Below are 26,420 nucleotides of genomic sequence, written 5' to 3' on the forward strand. Positions count from 1 at the left end.
ATGATTTTTTTCTACATGGCTCTCTCTCTTTTTTTTCAAAATCTCACATGTCAAATGAAGGTTCTGCCAACATAAAAACCTCCAATTTAATATATATATATATATATATATATATATATATATATTAGATGCATGGTTTCTAGAAAACTGGTTAATACTGGTCAACAATAGAGAATTGTTTTGTGAACCGGAAACTTGAGTTAGATACCACTTTATGGAAGATGAAAAGAAAAGGTAGGATTGGTTTCTGATGGAAAATTTGAGAAGTTGTTTGATTTGCTGTTTGCTTATTATTGTGTTGTAGTTTCAATTTGCAAGGGAAACTTGGATAGGAGATTTGTATTTGATATAGTCCAGATGTGGTACTTACCAAAATCACATATGCCAACTTAGTCAACCAATAGTGAAGCAATACATAGCATGTGCAATTGACATCCAGGTGGATATCCAGGCAAAAAGCATAGATAATTACGACTCAACATGATCTTAGAGTGGTTGATGAGAAAGGATATAATAACCCGTCCATGGATCACGCTATCGGATCATAATATACTCTTGCTTTTCTTTTTATATAAATCAGACAAAGGGACCCCAATTAAGAGAACTTTCACATCATTGACAACTCATCGCTTGTACTCTTCAGCTCTCCTTTCCCCTTCTATTTTGTTCCATCAAAATTTTGCTTGGCTACTTAAACATTGAAAGGTCCCTCACAAAATAAGTTCCAGCAATCATTGATTGGCTTTTTTGCTTGCAGGTCAGATCCCACATCGTGCAAATCAACTCTACCTAAGCCGACCGGCCTCCGTCACCAACACCAAGTCCATCAGATCAGCTTTTCGGTGGCAACAGTATTTATGGACAAATATATGGGTGAACTATCTAACAATCACCTTTGTGTAGGAGCATAAAATGCTTTTAGTTAAGTAATGATGCTTTAAAACTCTATTTAGTCTCAAGTTTTTAGATACCTAGAATTGACTTAAAAGAGATTTGGTAACTTATTTTTCTGATCATATTTTGTTAGGTTTGGTTGAAGTTAATGTGCGTTAAGTCTTTTTTCAATTCTTTTCTTTACTTTTTCTGAAGAAGTAATATAAGGGTATGAAGGTTCTGACAGACTACTCCCAATTTATTGATGGAAGTCTAAAAGTACAATATCAACACTGCATCTGGTCAAGTAGCATCCTATGTGGCTAACCGCATGATGCTATACTTTGGAGGTCTTTTTCTTTTTCACCCAGCGTCTTCAGGATGTACTTGTGACTAATGCTAGTGATTGTATTTACGCAAGAACTTTATAGGAAAGCCGTATCATCAAACAAATATAAAAAAAAAAAAATCAAATTTGACTACTTTTAAAGAAAAAAAATGATGTACTAATTGAGATGATTAAACAATGATCCATTGGACTAGAAGCTCACTCACGAAAAAGACATAATCAAAGAGAAAAAACCCCAACAAACTTCAAAGATAAAAGAGGGTTTTCTCAATCTGCCACCATACTTGGAAGTTGGGAAGCAAAATCAAACCTGTAAAGTTTTCGCATGGTCCTTGAATCCCCTTGGGTTGATAGATAAGTTTGCAAAACCGAAATTTTGGATTAAAACTTAAGACAAAGTTTGCTATATATTGGCCCCATGGCAAGAAGCATCATAGAAGGTACATATGATCGGTCATACATCTATGTAACTGTGTAAATCAATGCTCATGTATTTTCAGATCATATGCTCGTAGTGAAAATTCATAAATTAATTAATATCGATAAAATTATAAAAAATAAGTGATTGTGCATCCGATTTTGCTAGCTATTATGAACTAGTGCTTCATCAAGAAGTGGTATTTATGGTGAAGTTTCATCTTATAATGGAGTGGTATGAGTCCACCAAAACCAACCATTGAGCAAAAAATAAAATAATAACAAATATTGCTGAAACAGATGAACTAAAAAAAAAAAAAGCAAAACAAAAACAGAAAAAAAAGGAGATAGTATTCACAGTCCTGCTATTCCAGTAGCGACCATATGTTTCGTCAATTTAATCAATATGGATCACCGTGCCAAATAACTTAACCGCCCTCCTTACATCGATCATGTAGTAGGAGTTCTGGAGAATGTCACCGTCCACGAATATACTAAAGATCAAAGTATCACCCGTCTTAAGAGCCTTCTCCTCGACAAATGTAGACCACCCCGAGACGAGCTGAAAACATTGCCGATCCCTCGAGCGGAAATATTCAAAATTCCACCATCGCCGGCTTTCCTGATCCCAAAACATCAGAGAAGGGACGTCTGGAAAGAACCGTTCGGCTGATTTAGTTGGTAAAATCAGGCATTTCCAACTTTGCACGTTATTGCATGTCAGCTTTAAGCAGAACAATGTATTGGCGCTCGCGCCGTCATCGCTGGGAGGGCCTATCGGTATGGCTGAATGTGGATGCAATGTGCTGCTTCGGTGCCGATGGATATGGGTTGTATTTTGCTGGAAGACGGTGTTGCAATGCGGTGTCGGCAATCCTGATGTTGATGCATTGACCCCCCTGGCCCTGCTCGAACTTGGCCTCGTGAAGCTGTTGGAAACTGTGGAAGCCACCATCATTGCATGCCTGCCCTCCTGCCTTGTTGTTGGAAACTGGCGCAGCGAACTTGACATATGGAAGCCCGGATCTTCCTCCTCTTCCTTCACACCGACCCTTGAGAAAAACGATGGGAGATTAACGTTAAAACATGATAATAAACATAAGAGGATAGCAGGAGGGTTGATTTAATCTTACCAAGAAAATCCGTGTAGATTGTTTGGAAGAGAAGCCATGTTGAAACCAATGAGGAGGAGTTGCTAGGCCGCCGGAGGAGGAGGAGCAAGGAGAGGCGTTTGTACAAATAGCAGAAGCAGATTCTGGGCCAGAGAGGGAGGAGGAAGAGGGGTTTATATAGTTGAGGATCCGACTTGAACAAGGAAAAAAGAACATCCAGGAAAGGAAAACCTGCTATATGGCGTGGAAATAGGTAGATTGCCTCATAAGGAGACCTGGCTTTCGATGGACTAGTTTAAAAAAAAAAAAAGGAAACAAAAAAAATCTGTTACCGCTAAACCTTTCCTTATTCTTATTTCTTTCCTTCTTTAAACCTTGAAGCGAAAAGAGTGCTGCTACATAAGGAAACCTGGCTTTCGATTGATAAGTCAAAAAAAATAATTCCTATTTTGTTTTTTCCTTCTTTAGACCCTCAACAGTAAACTTTAATTCAACCCTCAAAAACCTTTAATTCATTTGGACGTCTAGATTTGGTGTGTATAAGTTGGTAACTCCTGCTGGTACTAGTAGTTGGGTTTCTTCAGGAGACTTGATTGAACTCCTAAACGTCAAACCTTAATCTATTAGGAGTAGATTGGGACGGTAGTTGGGTTTCGTTGAGAGATTTGGTTGGAGAGGAAGGCAGGAGTGTTTAGTGAAATCAAACTCCACTAAAATCTAGCTACTCCCATGTTTGAAATAGAGAACATGAACTTATCGAGGTGCCTTGTTTAATGCTACCTGCAACATTAGTCCGCCAGCCATGACTTATGGCCTTGCACATTACCATCATGAATCCAATGGTGTACTTTTATGTATTTATAGCTCTATAAGTTAGTATGTAATTGGATGAAATTCACAAGGACATGACATGAAACCCAACAACCTGTGATTTGCCAGGAGTGCATAATTCATGGCCACCATTAATTTGAGTTCCACTGTCATCCATCCATGTCCTAATGCGACAAAACTATGGCAACATCAATTATCTTGCATGAAAAATCATCATAATCTATCGGTTAAAAATTATATTTATATATTAATTACCTTGCCATCTCTCTCTAATGTCTCCAATGTTTCCTAAGCATTTGTCCAGAATTTCTCACGTATAATAGAAAGTATTGTTCTCCCTTATATACATACACACATTGGGAGAGGAGAAATACCCTGTTTTCTACTATTTACGATCTAGAAGTACATTTCTCACTAGCACTTCAAAGAAACAAAGCCAGAACTCAAGCAACTGCAAATAACATAGTATTCTGTGGGCAGAATATTTCATGCCAATGAACTTTTTCTTTATGATAGAATATGAATGCATCCGCGTGAATCTTATTTTAATTCAATACTTTTCTTATTTTTTTAGGAGAAATCCTATCAGCATGACCTTTCCCACGTGCAGAGGATGCCAACCAAGTGAGCTGAGAATGATAGGCCTATACATGTGTGGCACCGCTGCTCTATAAAAAAATTTTTAAAAAAATTTAAAAACAACAACAACAACAACAACAACTAACTCTAAAATGAAATCAATTTGGCTTGAAAGGAATAAAGCCAGCAGATCCCAAACCATGTTCAAATATCTATGGTATATTCAAAACAAGAGTCCTCCTCAATCATCCATTAATCTAGTCCAAAACCATGTTCAAATATCTATGGTATAGTCAAAACAACAGTCCTCAATCATCCATTAATCTAGTCCAACTCCATCCTTTTGTTTGCCTTTCCTCTTTTCCTAGTCTCTTTGCTCAAAAAAAATCCCTCCCTTCTCTCCTCCACCCCAACTTTTTCCATTCTCTCCGCGTTGGCATACATTTATACATCCAACAGATCTTGCAATCCCCAACCCCAGCATGCAAACTCCCCCAGTAATACAAACATACTTCCCCAATCATGAAAACATACCACCCACCCCACCGGACACACCCCCGGACCTCGGAATAGAATGAATATTGTTCCATCCCTGTATTTCGCTGGCATTAACCATGCCACGTGCTTTGCTCCCGCACAAGCCAGTTGTATCCAAGGGAGGGAACACAATACAATGACAGTGGCCAGCAGCGTCAAGGGTTATAATAACCCCTTGCGAGACCTGCTCTAGAATCGAAAACCGGAATGCCGACTCCAAAATCCATTCTTCTGCATCCTCCATGATTACGAAGTCCATCCCTAGTGCTAGCGGTTAGATACAGCATCATCCACAGACACTGCAACAATTCGATATCCATGAGATCATCCCGATTCGTTATCACCAATGTCGTACGCCATGTTGTATGTATGTATACGGCAATAGGGCATCCAAAAGTGTCCCTAAATCATCCTTTTCCCCCAGAAGCCACAACAATTATAGCTTCCTCGCATAACCAGCAAATTTTCCCATGCACCACCAGCCGTCCTGGGTATCCTGAAAAAAGGGCTCATAGATACCCCTCCTAAGGAAGATGCATAAGTTCCTGCTTGGAGACAAAAGCTTCCAATCCGGAAACCCAAAACGTTTCAATTACCTTAATCCATCTAAAGATGTGATTGTGATTCATTGAGTACGCCTCTCTTAGATGACACATTAGCCAACCACTGGCTGACACCATATTTCCCTTATCACATCAATTGCAATCAGCATAACATGAAAAGATCAAACCATTGCTAAGTATAGCAACAAAGACTCCATGAGAAAAGAAGGGAGTACAGCTCTAATGGTTCCCCATACGTTCTGAAATATTTTACAGAAACTAGTACATCCTTTCTGTCATCAACCGACTACCAAGTTCTCTGACACCACTGAAATAAGAACATGCAAACCTGATTCCTACATGTCCACATTCACCTGAGATAGCTAAGTCGACCAACTTTGCTTATTGGAAGGAGAGACGCTTTTACTGGATCAAGGCTTCATTTGCAGCTTCCCAGCCCAGGATCTTGGTGGTTCATGTCTCGCCATTGGTGGTAGCTGCAAAATGAAAGCAATTTTTTTTAAAAGTAACGATCAATAATAGCAGCACAAGAAGTACAAAATGACAAACATGTAACCACAGATGCCGGTTTCTCCGCTCAATCAGGCATATCCTCCTGCGTTTAGAAAAACAAGCTGGATACACAACTGGCAAAAAGAAAGTGCAGAAGATAAGGGTTGCCGTCCTATCTCCTCGCTTCCACCATGAAAGCACCAAGTCAAGTGATGTTCCACAGATCGTGCTTGTCTCATTGCTAGAGATTGTACCCTTATCTCCTTGCATGGCAATGACAGCCTCAAGTCCGGCAGCATTCCAAGAGATCATGCCCATCTCACTGTCAGAGATCATCCCCTTTTTACCTTTGTTCCACCATAAGAGCCTCAAGTCCGACAGCTTCTTGTGATATCTTTCTTCCCACGGTACTGGAAACCATGGTGACATTAGAAAGATACCAATCCCATTTTCATCATTTTTCTTTTTTTTTTTTTTTTTTGGGTTTTGTGGGGGAGGGGGAGATCTAAGGTTTTTCTTTTAGCTTGGGAAGTTCATTTCAGCCGAGCTTGGTTTCAAGCTCAAATTCAGTTCAATTGGTGAAACAAGCCAATCACAATTTGAGTCCAAGCCTCTTCCATCAAAGCCAAGCTGAGATTGAACACGTTCTTGAGCTCAACTCAAGCTCAAGCCGAGTTTGAACACTACCCGGCTAGGCTGAGCCCAACCTCAGTAACTTGGTACTCGGCTTGGCTTGGCTTGTTTGCACCAATTAGTAGGATGCACCATCCATCCAATAAGACATTTAGTGAAGTGGGACGCAGGCAACTACAAAATCATAATTGATACAACAATGAAGTTCTAAAATTTAAGAGCAGCATCAAAGAGTGAGAGATCTAACAAAATTTTAAACATCAAAACTCAAGCACTACTGTTTCACAAGATATCAAACACTAAATGGCAACCAAGTCTGCCTATTAGATCAACTTTGGGCCACATCCATGGCACACCATCACTATTACTCGCACTCGGAATTCAAATCAAACCAAGCATGGGTTCAGACAAGGCGAAGTTCAATCCACAAAGCAACCTGCCTTAGCCCTGATAAGCCCATAGTTATGAAAACTGGACAGCTCAAAGAGGCATATGAAAGTCCATAACTACCATTATTAGATCCAATCGGGGAGAAGGAATTCCTTCAACATGCTGAACTCGAATCTCTCTACTAAAATACGAAACAACAACAATTTTTGAAAGCAAACTATAAGCCTTTTTACTTTAATTAATGTCCCATGATCCACAAAATAATGGTATACATGATGGGTGGAAAGTAGAGTCTATGTACTTTGCTTTCACTCCATCTGTTTAGGGTTCTAATGAGTGGAAGAAGGGTCTACGCTCCTTGCTTTTACTCCCTCTATTCTTGCTCTCCAAAACTATAAGATACAACCACTATTTATACTAGTATGGTCATCTTTATTTGAGTCAGATTTTTCTTCTAGCTAAAAGAGGAGAAGATGCAAGTTCTCCAACATTTTATAGAGATCCACCATTTTTATTTCAATTGGATTTCTTTTCTAGTTAAAAGAGAATGAGAACTTTCTATGCTAGTGAAGTCCAGCCCATATTGGACTTGGTTCCTATCCTAATTAAAAGAAGATACAAATTATCAAAATAATAAGAATATTATAAAATTTTCAACTTTGAGCAGTAGCTAAATCTTGACCCTGCATCAACTTCCCAATCAACTGCATCAACAAATTCTTTCTGCATTAAAAGTCATGACTTCCCAGAGTTTTGATACTTGATTTCATTCTAGATATGGTGGATCTTGCTTCTGAAACTTGTCCAGACATACCTAAGGTGGCGTTTGGTGCATTACATAGGTAATGTGGCTATGGTAATGTGATTGCAAAGGAAATGTGGTTATCTGATAAAATTATAAGGAATCCTATATTGCAGTGTTTGATATGTGCAGTAATGTTGTTGTAAAATTACAGGGAATCCTACATTACAGTATTTGTTATACAATTTAGATTACATAGAATATAAGCTAATTTTTTCAAAATACCCCCATCCTTGTTTATTGATTATTGTCTATTTTCTTCTACAATGACAACTTAATTTTGAAACCAATCATTTTTCGTAACATCACCCATTATGTTTTCTTTTCTATTTTCACCAAACTGAGACTACCCATAATTTATTTTAATTTATTTTGATTTATTTTGATGGGGGTATTTTGGTCCTGAAGTTATCTTGTTGCAAAATTGCAGGATTGTCAGATTACATGTAATCACATAACCACCTCCCCCTAGGCAATCAGATTACCTCTTTTTGAGGTAATGCTGCATTACATATAATGCAGCATTATCTGTGAAAGTAACAAAACAAACAGTGTAATCTGATTACCTATTACAAAATTACATGTAATCTTGTAATCCTACCAAACGCCCCCTAAGTGGCCAGATTGGTCCATGGTGGTTCAGATAATCCTTTTGAATTATTAGTTAAACCAAATTCCAGCCACCACATAATCAGAGTTTAATTTAGCATCAACTACCAAAAAAGCTGGCTGTGCAAGCTTTATGTTTGCTACCCTAAGATCTCATAGTCAAACAAACCTAACTATTTGCTGAGGACACAAAAAAGCGACAATTTCTTCAATTCAGCAAACTTACCTTGTGCTGAAGTCTCATTATTGTTGATATCAACAGTTTGTCACCGATTATCTGCCTCAACTTTTTAATCAAGTCAATCCTGCTTATCTTTCTTTTCTGGTAAAAATAAAGAAATATAAATTTTGAAGATATCAAATAACCATAAAAACAGAAAACAGTTATCAGGAGACATTTAAAACCTTGAATTCTTCATAGTGAGTATTAACCAAGTCCATGTCTTGCGGAGACACTTTGGTCGAAATTGCAGCAAACAACATTGAGAAGGGCATCCAGGGTGATGTGGGAGTTCTTGGAGCTCTACCAAACACTGGTGCTTGCGGTTGATTTACCAAAGCTGGAGGTGGTTGAGGGTTCCTATCCTGATCCTGACAAAACAGAATAAAATCAATCAAAAAATTAATTATTCCAGGCTGCAAAGAACAACATGCTCTACAATGGTGATTATGGAGATTCAAAGACCATTATCAAAGAAATTTGGTAATAAACAGTTGAACTTCCCTTTCCTAATATTTCCACCTATTTTATATGTCCTGTAAAATGAATTCCAGGATGAACTTTACTTACATACGGAACAGTTTATAAGATGATTTTTCATTTGCATTGCAATCACAAAATCAATGACAAATCTATGGCTAGACATAGCTAACCTGATTGCTTGTGTGTATAGTTTGACTTTCAATATACCAAAATAAATAGAATGTTTTACTGGTCAAAGCTGAAGTGTAACTCTGAACTTTCATGACATGGATGCAGAACACACCTGCGATAGGCTCTGAGGTGGACTTGAATTTGTGATTGCAGATGCATTAGATATACTTTCTTTACCGATCAAATATTCTGCAATAACATCAAAAACATCTTTTTCAGACAAAATTGTAGTGAAATAGACATGAATGAATGAACTAAATGACAGTATTCTAAGAAAATCACCTCTGGCTGTGGAAGACACTTTAAAAGCCACAATATATTCTGGATAGATGTGAGTATTCACGTGCATATCCCATATAACATAATGCTTTGGCTTTTGAAGATCGTCCACACCACTATCAAACTTCTCATTACTGGGCTGATACTGTTTTGATCCGCGGTGGATGACTTCCACATTTCCCATTATTACACGGCATAACATCATATGGACAACATCATTTTCGTCGACATCAGAATAACTAGCACTGTGAAGTGTGAACAGTAATCTGTAAGTTAGGCATATTTCTTGAAAAAGGATATCAGCACAAAAAAAAGAAGCCAGAAACATCACTAACAATATGGTGGAAGGTAGTAGGTTCAGAATTATTGATGTTGACAATTCTACCTGTACCGAAATTAAATGCTATCCAAATAGCATAGAAATAAAAACAAAATAAAAGTTGAATAAAGCCTTACCAGATATTGGAGCAATTCGCTGGTGCAAGATGAGTGCCAATGCCATACACAGGTCCATGCACAGGCTTCTTTATCCTCATAATCCCCTGCAACATAATATCTTCCACAGCATCCCTAGAAGTAGAAAGCCAGGCATAACGGACATTTGCATTGCCACGGATATTCTTAGTTATGTCAACCTGCTTTTGAAAAAGATTAAAGCGGATCTGCCCCAAGTTATCTTTCAAAGGGGTTCTGAAGATACCAAGAATGTCCTTTGCATCGATAAAGGGACCCAAACCCTGGAGTAACATATCTTGCACAGCATTGTTGACACAAGGAGCACCAACAGGTTTAATCAACTTTCCGTGCGAAGTTCCAAGACCAGAGACCTTTGGAGGGACAAAAGAACATGGCTCATTTTCTCCGACTGTTTCATTGACCTCGGCATACATATTCTGGTTACTGGCAAAAATTGTTTCAGTCTTAACCCTCTTGACATTAGACATTACCTCATCATCAGGTCCTGAATTTGAGCTTTCAGCAGCACTCACAGCAATCTCAATATGCGCATTGAGATCACGTGTTCCATTTGGCTCACAACTCATATGAACATGTTTCCCTTTGCTAGAATGATGACATCCATTTGATGCATAAAATTCAGGATGCAATTCTGGAAAAAAGCATTTATCATGTTCATCAATCCAAGCAATAGGCTTCTGCAGGCCTGTTTTCAAGTCTACACAAACCATATGGACAAAGTCTAACAACAATTGCTGGTTCTGAAACATAGCTTCGATAATTGACTTCTTTAATTGAAAATCTTCACGGACCAGACTGATGATATTCTCAGGAAAATCTTTCCATTCACCATCCTGGTAAGACAGCACTCGCTGTGGCAATCCACTCCTCAAAAAGTTGCGATAGTTTTTAACAATATGTGTTTCCGAATAACAGCTGAAGCCCAATTTGCATTCCCTCGCATCATGGCATCTGACAGGGTATTGATCTGCAACAGGCTGATGCGATACCAAAACATCGCCACAATCAGTTAAATGTGCAGCAGAATCTCGCTTCCTCTTTTTATTGCCTAAAATTCTTCCGCTTTTACCCAACACCTTTTCGCTCCTCACTTCCATTTTTTTTAACAAAAGTGAACAGTAACGACTGGTTAATTCTATGCAACAGACTTGCTTCCACCAAGCCTGCTTATTTGCAGTAATTTACAACTTCCCAAAAGGGTATATCCAGGTAAAGCTCATGCCAGAGATGACAGTAAGCAGGGTGACTCTGAAAAAATAAGCACACCATTTAGCATCAATATTTACTCAAAGAGAAAAATAAACAAGAATGAAAACAAAGAAAATTGGAATCAAACATTTTTAACCATATATATGTGTGTGTACATATAAACAACTGATACAAGCTACTTGTCAGCTATTTAGCTTTAACATGAAGAAAGTGCAGAATAGAAGAGAAAGAAAACAAATAAAGATAATGAATGGACACATGCATAACCCACTAGTGATGAAATATCTGATGACAGCACCTAAAGTCTGATGTTCTAGCTAATGGTAAGCATCAAAAATTGACATTAAAAATCCTAAAATAACAAGACTTCTACAGCTGATTATGCAAATGGAAAGGTGAAAACACGCCAATTCATCCCAAGCAACAATATAGGTCCTCAGGTTGCACTTACAGCAGAGAAGAAAACATTATTTTTTCTGCCATGAATGGTGACATTTGGATATAAAGGGGTTTCTTTTTCCAAAGCAACATTTAGATATAAATAAGTCACCTAGGTCTATATTTGGGGGGAAAAGAACTTCTACATCCATGTTGCAAAGGAAATGAGACAGCAGAACATGCACAATACCTAACTGGCAGAAAATTTGCAAGCCTGAAAAGCATCCCAAACGACAAAAAGAAGATAACAAAATTGCAAAGTAAATAACTGTCACTTTGTACCTTCCTTCTGCAGGACTAGATCGAAATGAATAGCTCCTAATTTCATTACTTAAATCTTGGATTGTAGCAGCATTAAAGAGAAGTTACTCGAGTTTTGGTTCATGGACTAGCATGTCCATGAACCAAAATCATAAAACTGAATAGAGAACTGGGCTAGGCATTCTGCTCCCACCAAGAAGCTCATAAAGTCATCAATCTATTCAATAAATTCATCACTGTATTGTTTTTCCAAAGACAAATATCTCTCATCCTGCATCATCCAGCACTTGCAAAGGTAGCAAATTCCATTCTTTGAATAATGACCTAGCTGAAGGCTTGCCAGAGGCATCTCTCACCACTGGACAACTAATCAGCATATAGGAGGAATAATTTAATTTCTTGCAGGAAAGGCATTTACTGTCACAAAGTACCTCATCCTTTCCTCTTCAAGGGTCGCAGTGTTTTTACGATTGACTATCCACAGTGAACCATAGAATTTATGGAGCAGTATAATAACAGACATGTTTGGACAATAAGCATCTAGCAGCAAGATTATATTTTTGAAGGTGAATCACCACCCAACTAGAATGGAGGTACTTATATTATAAAAGACTTCAAAATTTTCCAAATCAGAAGGTGAAAGGAATTAGTAACATTATTATTCATTTTATGCAGATGAACCAATAAACATCATTCTAATCCTATGAAAGGAATCATGTATCCAGAAAACTTTTGACAAACCACCAGCATGAGACAAACCTTCAACATAAAAGAAGCAGCGAGATCTATGTGGCTCCTACAATATATTAGGGCATCACAAATTCAAGAATGTCCGTGCGTAGCTCTCAAACTTAGAACTGCTACAATATATTAGGGCATCACAAATTCAAGAACGTTCATGCGTAGCTCTCAAGCTTAGAAACCACAATAATTGGTGCTAAGGTCTAGCTAAGGCAACTTAAGCAGAAGGGCCTTCCACAAAACCATGGACTCAAGCTATTTACATAGGTCATGCTCGCATACCAGGAGATCAAACCTCAGAACTCTTCTAGATTTCAGAAAGTATACATAAGAAGGGGATAATGCAATTCTTAGCATAGGATAGTGCATTCATCTATATTGCATAAATTACTAGTCAGGATGATATTGAAAGACAATCCCCACCAATCATCACCCTACCAATTTGAGATACGAAGTGCCATATACAATCACCACAAAAAAGAGAAACATGTTTCTTCACCAAATGCCACTTCCATCTTTCCACCCCATCATTAACAGTAATGACTGAAATGAAACAATCCAAACCTGTAATCTTTTAGAAGGGAATATCATCATATTCAACCATCCAACAGATACCCCAAAAGGCCAAAAGGGTTTTGATCTCCGTGAAATTATCTGACGATCTCATCTCTCATACCCTTAACATCAGCGACTCAGACATGACCATGAAAACTTGGAATTCATCATCCTTCTTTTTAAACACAGTAAAAGGAGTATTTTTTCTATTGGTTCCGCTCCATTCAACAAGTGGTTCATTTAACAAAATGACTAGATCAACCGAAAAGACCCTTTAAATTGCAATAAGTCAACAACCAGACTAGCATTAACCTATAACCTGCAGCTTATCACCTCCACACGGCATGAGCCTTATGAATTATAACAATCCTCTATTTTCATTTCATGGCTTTAAAGATCACACCACAGCCCAAAAACCAAGATTTGCCGTCTTGATATTGGACCCCGTACCGGTACTATCCTATTACAGTGTTGGTATGCAGCTCAGTATGGTATAAGACAGCATACCCAATGTCGATATGGTACGAGATAGCATACAGGTACTAGATCAATACAGTAAGGTACACCCTATATTGGGTGGTACAGGGCAGTATAGCAAACCATGCCAAAAATATTTTACACTCAACTCTCAACTTAATCCCAGCTCTCTGTCGATTATAATTTTCAATAAGGCAGCTTTGGACAAGAGACAGGCATCCCGTGGACACTATATAATTGATAGGAAGGCCTTAATTGGCTACATGAGTTGAAATCATGAGAACCATAAGCAACTGCAAAGGAATTCCCAAGACTTGGTAAAAAGTCTAGACAACAAAAAAGAAAAAGTTAGACAGAGTCAGAGACACCAATGTTTTTGCAGGCAAATTATCAATGATTATAGGCAATTATTTCTGCAAGCAGACACCTGGGCACCTGAGTGTATGCCACAGTACAAGACACAGCCAGGATTTTTCATTGGAGCCAACAAAATGTGCACTCAAGAACTCAAAATGACTGCAAGAGTTTCACGTCACTTCTTAATCAGTCATTAAAATTTTTGAAATAAGATCATGTTCTTAATTCTAAGCTCTCAACAATCTTGGTGACTGCCATTACCAAGAAAAATTAGGATCTCTGAATATAAAAGCATATACTGTTTGAGGGAAAAAAAATTGTAATAAATAGTATGCAATATGCCAGCTATCATCTGATGCATATTGACACATTCTGATGTCTGGGACCATACATCATATCAGTTATTGCCTAACCAATACCGATTCATGCTGATGTCCCAGATAAGATAACCATGAGATGAGCCCTGCCAATAGGCCAATGAACTCCAGAAATCATACTATAATAGTCAAATAGTATTTCCTCATTAGACCATTAAAATTTTGCAAGTTTATTCACTGCTTCACCATATGAATAACTAGATTCTACTCACCATCAAAAGCACATTAACAAGGCAAATAAACATTACATAAAGAAACCAAAAAAATTGAAAAATCAATGGGAACAAAATGTACAATCATAAAACATACTTAACAACCACTAGGTTAGAATATACAATTATCCAAACATGAAGCACTTTCATAGGAAAAGGAAAACAATCTGTTCGAAAGAGCAAATAGAATAAGTATGCATCAGAACAACATACAAATCGCAAACAAGATGCTTTGTTTGGAATGCATAGATTCAAATACTTGGCAAATATGCCTACAAAGTTTTTGAAGGAACTAAAAATGAGTTCTTAGAGCATGTTCCCATTATGTTTATATAAACCATCTAGAAAAAATGCCTCTAGATATGATTGTTTAAATCTTGGATTCAAGAACTTATTGAAGAGAAAAATCACCAAAGTTTTGACAGGAATACAATAACCAATCTTATGGTACATGTATCAAGCATGCCTAAGCCAACAAACATCAGATCACCTGATAGAGTCACCATCATCCACATAGCCATCATCCTGATGGGCGGGATCACAGCATTTCCACCTATAATCTGTCCATGAAATGAAACAATTTTACTCTCAATTTAAGACCAAATACTACTATTTATGGAGGGAGGAAGGGGTCAATTGCCATCTGTCCCAGTTTTTTCAAAGAACTGGGATGACCATGTGATGGGAGGAGGAGAGAGAGGGGTGCAAGTGGTTGCAAAGACATGGAGTGAAGCAATAGTCCTCGATTAAGGTGGGGCAGACCATTCTGTACAATATTCCTACATGAGTGCACACTTCAACCTCCCCACTCTGTCTGCATCCACCTCCCCCAGAGACATGGAGTGAAGCTACACTGCTAGATTAAGAAGGCTTGGACCCCTTTTTTTTTCCTTAACAATGTTCCTGCATGAGTCCATACTTCAACCTCCCCATTCTGTCCATGTCCTCATTATAATGGGGGATGGGGGAAGGGGGTAACCAGTTCAAAAAGAGCAATCCAAAATTTAACAAATACTTTTTCAAATTTCTTAAGAGGACCATATATATTTATTTAGTTAGAAAATATTGAAACAATTTTTTTAGTTATAAATCATAACAGCTGTTCATTAATACCTATTATTATGCATACCATCTAGAATGTTTTTTACATTTCACAAATCAATTGGACTATACCAGCATCTAGCTCTTCTTTTGAAAGTGAACATGTAAACAAGTATTGCAAATTTTCACCACTAAGCGAACTGTCAACTATAAATTGTCTCCATTCAAAGAAATAACAACTGAAAATATTTATCAATCGATACTCATAACTAGTTGCATACAAGCAAATATTTGTGACAGTACATGGTATAATAAAGTTTCATGGCAAAATTATAGTTGCTGACTGAAAATATTAGTATGTTTATTGATCATAAATCCACCACACAAAAATATAAAACAAAATAAAATAACATCCTGGCTCTGCCCTTTCCCAAGACCATGTCTGCTCGCTAGACAAATAAGGTAACAAACAAAATCCATGCAGTGAAGAAAACATAACACAAAGCAACAACAATGAAATGCAAGAACAATGGCTGCATCAGTAATAATTTTAACATCATTATGTAAATACAGAAATGATTCCAATTACAATCGTAAGCTTTATAAGAAATATGAACCAGAAGTTGTACAAACATTTGGTGCATGCAAGCTGAAGAATCAACTATCTTAAACGCAACAAACAACTATATCACAGGCTCTAGTATGTCACATCCACTCAGGCAATTAATGAAATAGCCCACCAAACTGGCCAAAGACAGGGAAGTGCCCCTATAAGCAATACAAGGAATATGATAAAACGGGAAAACATGTGCCTGTCCAATGTAGCACACATAATTGACTAGGTTTCCACATAGAGATACTATTATTTAGCTGCATCTTAGTGGACATGGAAGTAAAGTCATGCGAGCAGTACATTTATGACTATTTTAGACATGCCTGGTTCAACTAGTTATACAAGTGGCTTTTGCTTATCGATAGCAACTTCAATTCAAGGTTTGAAAACCAAGAACTGATACCATTTCGACCAAGGGTTGGCATGGCACATGCCACAGTACTAACAAAGATGGTCTGCATTTTGGATTTTTTTTAAAATCATATTTTCTTTTCAAAGTGTGATATTTTTTAAGGAAAAAAATGTGATCAAGTTAACTGTTTAAGCATAAATCTGATGATCTCAATCCAGTGGAGTTTTTCACCTAATTTTTTGCCGATGTCACAGATTAGTAATTGGATAGTCAATGAGATTTTTAAAATAATAGCATGGAAAAAAGTACCTGGATCGATAGAATTTCTAGCTTAGAATGATTTTAAATTGGTTGATCCAATGTGAAAAATCCCTATAGCAGCTTGTCCCTTCTTCTGTTACTTTTACCCTGAATGGTTGTGAACAAGGGAAAAACCACCCTTCAATCCACTTCCTGAGCGGTACCCAAGTATATTGCTCACTTCAGGAGCTGTCCGATATCGGTTCAGGAAAACCAACTTCAATCTATCCCTAAAATGCTTGACCCACCCCTAGTCTGAGCAGCTTGGGGGCAGTTCAGACAGTTTTTGCTCGAATCAAGCCTCCTTGTACTGAATTGAGGCTCCGTGTATCAAGAACGCCTTGATAAAGTACGGATCATTAGAACAAGCAGCTACAACTCGGTATTTCAAACCTTGCTTCAATTAGAATGTGATCCAAAATTACTTTCCACGACTCAAAAGCTACAAAGTGGACAATGTTTGACTATTACAATATATTGAACAATAGCTTATCATTATTGGACTCTTGTGACTTTTGTCATTTTTAAAAACTCTAATTTACACTAAATATCTGAAATTGGAACCCACATTTCAACAACTGGCTTGTACTAAATTTACTTCAAACACGTCTCACATTTGATCATGTAGTAAAATTGACCGTCAGAAAAACTAAATATTAGAATGGGTATGTGTTTCCAAGAATTCTTATGAACTTTGACAAAAGAATTGACTTACATAAGTTTGTTATACATTACATGAGATCATGACAACATTTGAAGAAAATAACAGCATCTAGTAGCACATATCTATTGTTAGACTAGTATCCCGAGCTTCAATAATGAGTTAGCAAAATGAGATTAATAGACTCGATTATGTACACCAAAAAACCACCAGCCAAATCTATAGCTACAATGCTGCGCCACCCAAAGTAAATGCAATGAGGAGTACACAGTTTGACACAAAAAAAAAAAAAGAAAGAAAAAGCCGCCATGGAAATGATTTTTTTTAAAAAAAATACCTATTGCAAATCTCTTGCTATGGTAAAATAGTGAGAAAAAGATGGCCTAGAGAAAACTAACATGACATACCAAAATGATGCTCAGTTAATATCATGGATTAAAGAGCTTTAGGTATTCTGCAAATTGCAGCTTATCTGGATTATTTATTAAATAAAAATCATGTGAACACAAAACCACAAACTAGCAATGCCTTAAAGGAGATTCATACAAGAAAACAAGTCCAATTAAGAAATACATAATGGACTACGATTGAAAACACAAAAAGCAAAGATGATTCAGTAAGTTCATTATTTCTTTAATAGTCTAAAATGGACTCTGATTGAAAACACAAAAAACAAAGATGATTAAGTTTACTATATCTTTAATGGTCTTCATCATAGAAGGCTGAACTATCTTGAACCGTCTGATTTGGGATATGCCGAACCATCTTGACGGTGGACTGGGACAATTCTGGCAAAACGAGACACCAACGAAGAACCAGGGGACAGAGAAGGAAAGAGAGGAAAGGGAAGGGAAGGAAATGGAGAGAGGTGAATGGCCTCTAATAGGCTGCCGGAGGGATGATGAGACCATGCTGCCATTGTTACAGTGGTGGGCCTCACTCCAATCCAACACAGCTCAAGAGAGAGGAGAAGGAAAGAGAGGAAAGATAGAGAAGGGGAGGGAAGGAAAAGGAGAAGGAGAAACGGCCTTTAAAAGCCACCAAAGGTATTGCAGAGGCCGTGGGCCTCCATTCAATTGAAACAGAGATTTTGGTCCCTTTTTTTCTTTATTTTGAATCTATTAGGCGAAGTTGGCAACAGAATAGAAAAATAATAAGAAAGTCCGTAACTCCGTTACCAACTTCACTCCATAGATCCAAAATAAAAAAGAAATAAAGATCGAAACTCCTATTTCAATCGAACAGAGACCCACGGCCTCCGCCACAACTCCAACGGCCATTTCCTCCTCTCCCTTTCCTTCCCTCTCACTCTTTTCCTCTCTTTCCTTCTCCCTCTCCACTCCTCTGCTATGTCGATTCAGCCCCAACACGGAATGGTATAGCAGCATACCAAACCGTAGCACTGGCCAACCGGTCCAGGGTCTAATATCAGCACGGCAAACCTTGGTCTTGATGGTCAAATATGTTATTGTGTCAGTGAACCAAAGTCATTTGCAAAATCTAAATGTTAACATATAAGCAACTTGCTTCAACATAAAGACGAAAGAGTAGGAGATACAGAAGCCAATGGAAGTGATAATTTTTAGTTTTACTATACAATCATGTGATAGCCAAAGTTGATGTATTGAATCGCAGATGCCCCAGGGGCACTAGAAGTGTACTCCTATTATGGAAAAAAAATTGGCATTGCGCTAAAAAGAGGTTGCATGCATGTTGATTTTTTATAGGACATTTCATCTTATACCAGAAGAAGGAAAAGGCATGAGAATTTACCCAATAAAGGATATAATATGTCTCTCGACACAGTTTTTTTTTTTTTTTTGAAGTTTAAAACACTCTTCAATTACATAAATTACATACAATATCTGATCCTGAACTTCTCCATTTACAGCATACATATATGGATATGTCCAAAGCCAAGTGAAAATGGAATGGAATGGAAAGAACAAAATTATCTTGCAACTTGCAATCCATCTTTGGATTACATGAAAGTTTCCGATGGGAAGATATTCCTAAAAATTTGCTACCAAACTCTTTCTTAAGCAATTTTTAGGAAAAACGCCTCAAATTCGACCCACAGGAGCGAAAACCTAGATACAGAGAAACCCAGCTTGAAAAGCACGTCGCAAAGAATCTGAAGACATGGAGCAGTGGGGCATGCCGCGTGCGGACCAAGGGGCCACAGCAAGCAAGCCAGAAGACAGCAGGAGGCCCAGGCCCATGAGCGCGGCCCAGTAGCGCATGGGCTCGGCCCAAGCACGCGCGCTTGTGGGCACGGCCCAGGCCCAGGCGGGTGCACGAGCATGCAGCCCGTGACCACATGACCCGGTCCACGATGGACCGACGGTGCATGGAGAGCTGTGTGGACCAGGCGACCGTTTTCCCTGCGCTTCTCGCGGTCCACAGTGGACTGGAGACGTTTCACGAGCGTTTCTTGGGCATTGTGCACGATCGGATGACTGTTATCAATGCCGATCGCGATCTAATGGCTAGTTTTCGATCTGAGGCACGATCGGACGGCCGAGAAGCTTTTGGAGTCCTAATCGAGCTGCAACTCCAATACAGTGAGGGTTTTGGGGCTATAAACAGCCTTGTGGGCGAACAGAGACCGAGGAGAAGTCGAGGGATCTCTGGCAGCCACCGAGAGAGAGTCCAACGAGCGTCGAAAGCGAGCAGCCGGTAGAGCAGACGCAGGCAGAGCAAACAAAGCATCAGGCAGAGCACTGCAAAGGCATAATCAAGCGATTTGCATCACAGAAAGCGTCCAGGAGCGTCAAGGACCCTGGTACTGGCAGATCTGTGAGTGGATCTTCTTGAAAGATTTTGAGAGAGCTTTTGTGATGATAGCTTCTAGTTGAGAGAGATTTGTGTACGAAAAGTTGAGAGTATGAGAATCTCCTTTTGTACTTATTTTCTCTTTTATAGTGAAGCTTGCATGCCCAATGAAAGTAGCACTTAGGCTATCCCACGTACTTGATTATGTATTTCTATTTTTATTTCTTCTTTCTTCATGCTACAATGAGTGATACCGGATTCTGTCCAACAAGTGGCATCAGATCTAGGTGGTGCCAGGGTGGTGTTGGATCGCAACAGCAACAACAAAGGAATTCCACAGCTTTGCCAATTAAAACCACAAAATATTATTGCAGCTTAAATGTAATAAACCACCAACAAATAAGATTACACAAACTAAGGCCCTGTTTGCGATTGTTATTGGTGGTAAAGCATTTGGAAGTAGAGCTTTTGAGAAGTAAAGTTTTTGAAAGTAAAGCTTTTACAAAAAATTGTTTATTGTTTGGTAACTACATTTCTGAAGTACTGTGGAACTTTAACATGTGTATGGTAACCAAATTGATAATGCTTTTGATATGACAAAATGACAATAAAGAACATTACGCAGTATTATACAATAAAGTATAATACCATATAATATTACATATTAAATTAATATTACATAGCATAATATTGTTGTAATATAATATATAGTGATATATTTTTAGACTATAGTATGATGTTATTGTAATATAGTGTAATATAATATGGTATACTATAGCATAATAATATAACATAATATGATATGATATGATATAGTAATGTACCATCGCATAATACAATATTATAATGTAACATAGTAATGCCATATAATAACGTTATTATATAATAATAATACATAGCATATTATTATAATGTAATATTATAATGATATAACATAATATAGTAAGATATAACATGATATGATATAACTAAATATCATATCAAATATACATTTGTTCCTGGGCATTTTGGTCACCCTGAAAATTTCATTAAAGATAAAACAGCTTCCCAACATCTACAAGAAAGCACTTATGGGGAGAAGCTCCAAAATAGAGCTTCTCCCAAATTGACCTTTTTCAGCCTGCTGTAAAAGCCAAAACAACCTATAAATTTTTTTTATCAAACACCATTATAACATCCAAAAATACTTTTGAAAGGCCAAAAAGTGCTTTCTAGCTCCCCAAAAGTTTGCCAAACGGGGCCTAAGACTTGTTATTCTGATGAAGTTATATTCTTCCAATGAAAATAATACCTAACATTACAATTCAAGAATTATAGGAAACACATAAGATCATGCATGACCTATTTCCATCATAAATTAGGAACAGTGAATATTGACATTATTCATGAACTGCTTCCATAAATACATCACAGTCACAGATGACTTGGTTTATACTTCTACGAACACATGTAAATACACATGAATATCAAAATGAAACATAAATATGAGAGTAGGAAAAACCATGATGATACAACACGATATGAACAAGGTCCATACTACAAAACTTAGGAGGAAACTAGGGGAAATGATACAGATGAACAAATAAATAAAAAACTATATTATATATGCTAAATATTGATTTTATTTGATTACTAAGACCCTTTGATTGTAATTTATGAAAATGGTAACCATGGGAGCACCTCTTACATATTTATCCAGAAAAAAAATGGACATCAAAAAGTTCAAGCTGTTGTTATTCGTGTTAGGGATTCAAGATACAGTGAAAAATACGGAAACATAAATTATAATTCAATAGCAACACGTCTAACAAGTATCCAACAATTTTCTCACTGAATACACAACTAATGCTAAACTTTAAATGCGGATGTTGTATAGTGCTGAACACAGGTATGCCAATGTTCATATGCATCACATATGGCCACAGCTAGTCTAAGCCTATATTCCTGCTTTAAACCAAGAATGTGGAATATTTGTAAAGAATATGGGCAAACAATTAGAAAGGCACCCCGAGTTTATCTCAGGCCACTGCCTCCAGAGTCAGCAGCTGTTAAGTGGATTAACATCCACTTCATCACTGAGAATGCCATGTCTCACAAATCTAGCAGAAACTCAGCTATCAAACACCATGAAAATGCTAGAGTATGATCCAATAATATGAATCTATATGACAACATTGATGGAACAGAAAGAGCTTAAAAATCTAAAAGTGTACATAAGGACATTAGGACACATGGATAAAATTAGCCTGCCAACTCCAGTGAAGATCTGATCTTGTTCCACTGAATGGCAAGTCAATGTAAATCATAAGATTAGGTCATCTGATAAGTAGAGGATATGTCTTCCTTCTTTAAGTCAAGGTTTTACGTCCAGGTGGGACTGGAGCATCCCAGTCGTCCCATCCCGTTCCTGAGAGAAAACGAGATTCGGACGGTATCGAAACTCCGAAACCCATCCATGCAGAAAAAAGAGGAAAGAAGGGAAGATGAAAAAGGAAAAAGCGAAAGAAAAGAAGAAGAAGAAAAATGAAAGAAAAAATGAAGGAAGAAAACAAAAGAAAAATAGGAAAGAAGGAAGAAAGAAAAGAGAAAGAAGAACAAAAAGGAAAAAAGAAAGAAAGGGATGACAAAACGAACGAAAAAAAGAAAAGAAAAAAGATAGAAGAAAAAGAAAGAAAAGAAGGAAGGAAAAAAAAAAAGAAAGAAAAAAAGAAAAAGAAAAAAAGAAAGAAATAAAGAAAAAAAGAAGAGGAGAGATGGAGGATATCTATCGAGATGAGACAGGACAAGACGGGACAACGAAACATCCCACTCTATGGAGATACTGGGACACCTCTATCCCACGAGATTTAAAACCTTACTTTAAGTGATTTCTGAAAATAAGCAGCATTCAAGGATACAAATCCTCCAAAGTTTGTAATAGCAAAGAAAGCTGTCACATATAGTATGGCAACAAACATTGTAGTGATGCATGAAAACTTGCAAAACTATCAACTGCACACTTGAAAATTGTTGACCGGACAAATGCTTGATAACTAAGATTGCAACATCATACCAATTCAGCCGATGCTTGGATGTAGACATGCCAATTAGCTAGCACTATAATTTATAAATAAACAATTTAAAGTTAATTTTTCCTACTTCACTCTTTTCAAGGAGTATTTGTAAAGTTCCCTTAATGCCAATTGCCCAATCCCCAATGATATTGCAACTAGATAATGGTTAGGTAAGTCAATTTGTCCACTCTTGTCATTTATAAGGATCGAAATGTTGCTCCATAATGAGTAACCTCAATAACCTGAAGCAAAAAAGTTGCGTCATTGTCATATGGACTGTTCTTACCTCTACAAACAAGCGATATTTACTGAAACAATATCAAAAAAATCTCATCCCAATCAATAAGCTAATCCTTTTTCATATCTTCATGCCTGCCTCATTGAATGGATGCTGTGTTTGATAATTGTAACATCAAAAAATAGCAACCTAAAATCACACCTGTTAACCAAACTAATATGGTGGCTATGATGGAAATTTACAGCAGGAATAGAATGGGCAAGCAATTTCCCCCCTAAAACCCATATTCGACTATAAGCAACAACTCAAATATTCAATTTGTAGCCATTGTTAACCCTAAAACCATGCTTGCTATAAGCAAAAATCCATAACGCAGACTCTCACCTCTGGTCTACAGGATTCATAACTACTCCTCTTACTACAGGATGCTTATCCAGCCAACACTTAGATCCGGCTCTACCCAAATTTTTTTGGTTCACCCCAACATTATCCATTTGTCCGACTATTGCTAAGCAGTTTTTGGATATCAAACGGACCTTCCCAGATGGTAATCTTAATATGGCCGATTTACCCTCTTTTGCAATCAGTTTCGCTACAGCACCTGCTGCTCTAGCTACTTATCCACCCTTTCCAAGTGTGATTTATATGTTATGTATGGCCGTGCCTAAGGACGTACTGGTTGAAGTAGATTCTTCTTTTTTATCAATAAAAATTCATTCCCAAACTGTACAAGCTCCTTCCAAAGCATACGGCTTTCTAGATGTATGCGATGATATCTAGACATATCAAGGAAAACTATTCCCTGATACCCACGATATTTTTAAAGCAAAACTGATATTATGTGACATCATTCTCTTCCTTCCTCATGCAAGTCTGGCAACATATGGTACAACTATTACTAGAATTAACCATGGAAACAAAAAAAATGAATGAAAAAGTATTGTCACGAAATTCAAGAAATCCCAGGGCCTGGAACACGATGAACCACCATGAATCGCGTCTCCCCAGCAGAATTCCCCTTCAACATCCCATGAAATCAACCATGCAATGCAACCCACCCACGCGCACTGCGTCACGACGAAACAAGATCAAGCATCGAACAACATCTAATACCTATCGATCCCTCAATTCCACCCAAACAATTCCAAGATCCCAACTTTTCTTGAAGGATCCCGAAACCTAAACCCTCGCCTGGAACATAGAAATAGTAAAACAATAAAGGAATCAACAGATCTAGCTCCAAAGATCGCAATCGGATGCAACAGATCAAACCAAAACAGACGCCGATCCGCTTCAAGAACTTCATAACAGAAAAAATAGATCTTCACGAGATGGTGAAAGCAAGAACGAACCTTGATTCGACAGAGAGAAGGAGATCTAGAAATCGAAGAATCGATACCTTTGGCCGTTAGCGATTGTTAAATACTTCATCTCTGCGAAGAAGGGCTCTATCTCTCTCTCGATTCTCAAAGGTCGGGCCGGGCTTCGGACCCTCGATTTCCGAGAACGAGAAGAGGAGCGAAGAGATGACGGCGAGAGAGAGGCGGGTAGAAATAGCGGACGGTCGGCGGTAGCCCTCTTTCTTGCGCCAAAAGCAAATGATGCCACAACGCCGACATGCGATGATCCGACGGGTGGGACGTTGCTAGAGTACTGATGATCGAGATCTGGCCGTTGATAGGGTCTGATATTTAAGGGTCGATGTATGCGTAGTCTCCGTGGACCAGGTGGACGCTGGTTGGGGGACACGTGGCTCCAGGAGATGGACGGTCCGTTTTCGGGTGGGGTTTAGGGTGGTGGGCTTCTAATTCTAAAGTCGGTTTACATTTGACCTTTACCGGGAGTTGACCAACTGGTAACGAAGGGCACAGACGATTTAACGTATGACAGGATTAGTGTGGATGCAGCCGCGCGTAGGTCAAATAATCATACGGTAAATGGTCAATGAAGTACTAAAATTGGATGGTGATTCCATGTCCATTTATTGAAAAGATTTTTTTTTTCTATTTGTTTAATTAGATTGGAGAACCTGCAAACTATTTTCGGCTGCTTTAAAGCTGAAAGGATGGCCTCCTTTACCGAGCATCAAGGGAGATAAACTTTTTGAATGCAACACTTTAAATAAATGAAAGTATAAGCTTAATCGCAAGTCTCACATGGCTAAGTTTTTTCGCAAACTTTTACAAAAGCATCCTTCTATCGGGCATAAAATACCATGTCTCACAAACAAAAGAACAACCAGTTAGAGAGAGGTAGGAAGACTTATCGAGGGATACGATTGGAGATGCAAATAAGTTAAATCATCCGTAAATTATTAAAATTTGATTCGACTCAATTATTATTGAGTTTGAGCAATTCAAATAATTTTTCGAGTAAAACTCAAATAGTAAAATATTTAATTTGAAAATTTTTGAGTATATTTAAATTTATATATATTTCTAATATTATTATTTTTATTTATAATATATATTAATAAATATATTATTGTAGAATAAGGCTTGATTTCAAGTTCGAATTCGGATTCGAGTATAAATGATTGATATTCGAATCAAGTTGAATCAATCTCGAGTTTTATCTATTTTTCATCGAACCGAACTCAAACTTAATATATTAAAGTTTGATCAATCTCGAATCGAATTTCAAATCTGAGCATTTTGAATCGATTCAAGCTTTCAGTTATTTGACTCAACTCAACTTGATTACACCTTTAGATACAACATCTCTGTTTGAATTCTCAACCCAACACTAAAGTCTTTAGTTTGTTCAATTTAAAAATAAATTATATTTAAATGCTATTATCTCAACTTTGAAGTTTTTTTTTGTTTGCAAAATAAAGTTATGAAATGAATCATATATATCAGGTCATTAGCTTATGAGATAAAAAATTAAAGACACAGCTAAGATAATTAAAAAATAATTTCATTGAAATTATATATATATATA

At 37.5% G+C, this 26,420-nt stretch overlaps 2 protein-coding genes across 5 annotated transcripts; both read right to left on the reverse strand.

Moving 5' to 3' along the window:
- Window positions 1-1,898: 1,898 nt before the first annotated feature.
- On the reverse strand, window positions 1,899-5,310 carry LOC105053818 (AP2/ERF and B3 domain-containing transcription factor RAV1). Its single transcript, XM_073245431.1, has 2 exons — window positions 2,773-5,310; window positions 1,899-2,691 (listed from the first exon to the last, which is right to left on the reverse strand). Exons 1-2 carry the CDS (start codon window positions 2,808-2,810, stop codon window positions 2,037-2,039), a joined length of 693 nt encoding a protein of 230 aa, XP_073101532.1. The 5' UTR covers window positions 2,811-5,310; the 3' UTR covers window positions 1,899-2,036.
- Window positions 5,311-5,459: 149 nt separating this feature from the next.
- Window positions 5,460-25,085, reverse strand: LOC105053816 (inactive poly [ADP-ribose] polymerase RCD1). Of its 4 annotated transcripts, none has more exons than XM_010935117.4 (8): window positions 24,877-25,064; window positions 14,935-15,004; window positions 9,797-11,065; window positions 9,344-9,585; window positions 9,174-9,250; window positions 8,593-8,778; window positions 8,414-8,509; window positions 5,460-5,737 (listed from the first exon to the last, which is right to left on the reverse strand). In XM_010935117.4, the coding sequence occupies exons 3-8, from the start codon at window positions 10,912-10,914 to the stop codon at window positions 5,672-5,674; spliced, it is 1,785 nt and encodes a 594-aa protein (XP_010933419.1). In that variant the 5' UTR covers window positions 10,915-11,065; window positions 14,935-15,004; window positions 24,877-25,064; the 3' UTR covers window positions 5,460-5,671. The 4 variants fall into 4 exon arrangements, with proteins under 4 accessions (XP_010933419.1, XP_010933420.1, XP_019709276.1 ...); XM_029267313.2 differs by lacking the exon at window positions 5,460-5,737 and adding an exon at window positions 5,757-6,163 and having other exon boundaries at window positions 24,877-25,065; XM_010935118.2 differs by lacking the exon at window positions 14,935-15,004 and having other exon boundaries at window positions 24,877-25,085.
- Between the last annotated feature and the right edge of the window lie 1,335 nt (window positions 25,086-26,420).

The sequence above is a fragment of the Elaeis guineensis genome, chromosome 11 (assembly GCF_000442705.2).
Source record: "Elaeis guineensis isolate ETL-2024a chromosome 11, EG11, whole genome shotgun sequence".
NCBI lineage: Eukaryota > Viridiplantae > Streptophyta > Magnoliopsida > Arecales > Arecaceae > Elaeis > Elaeis guineensis.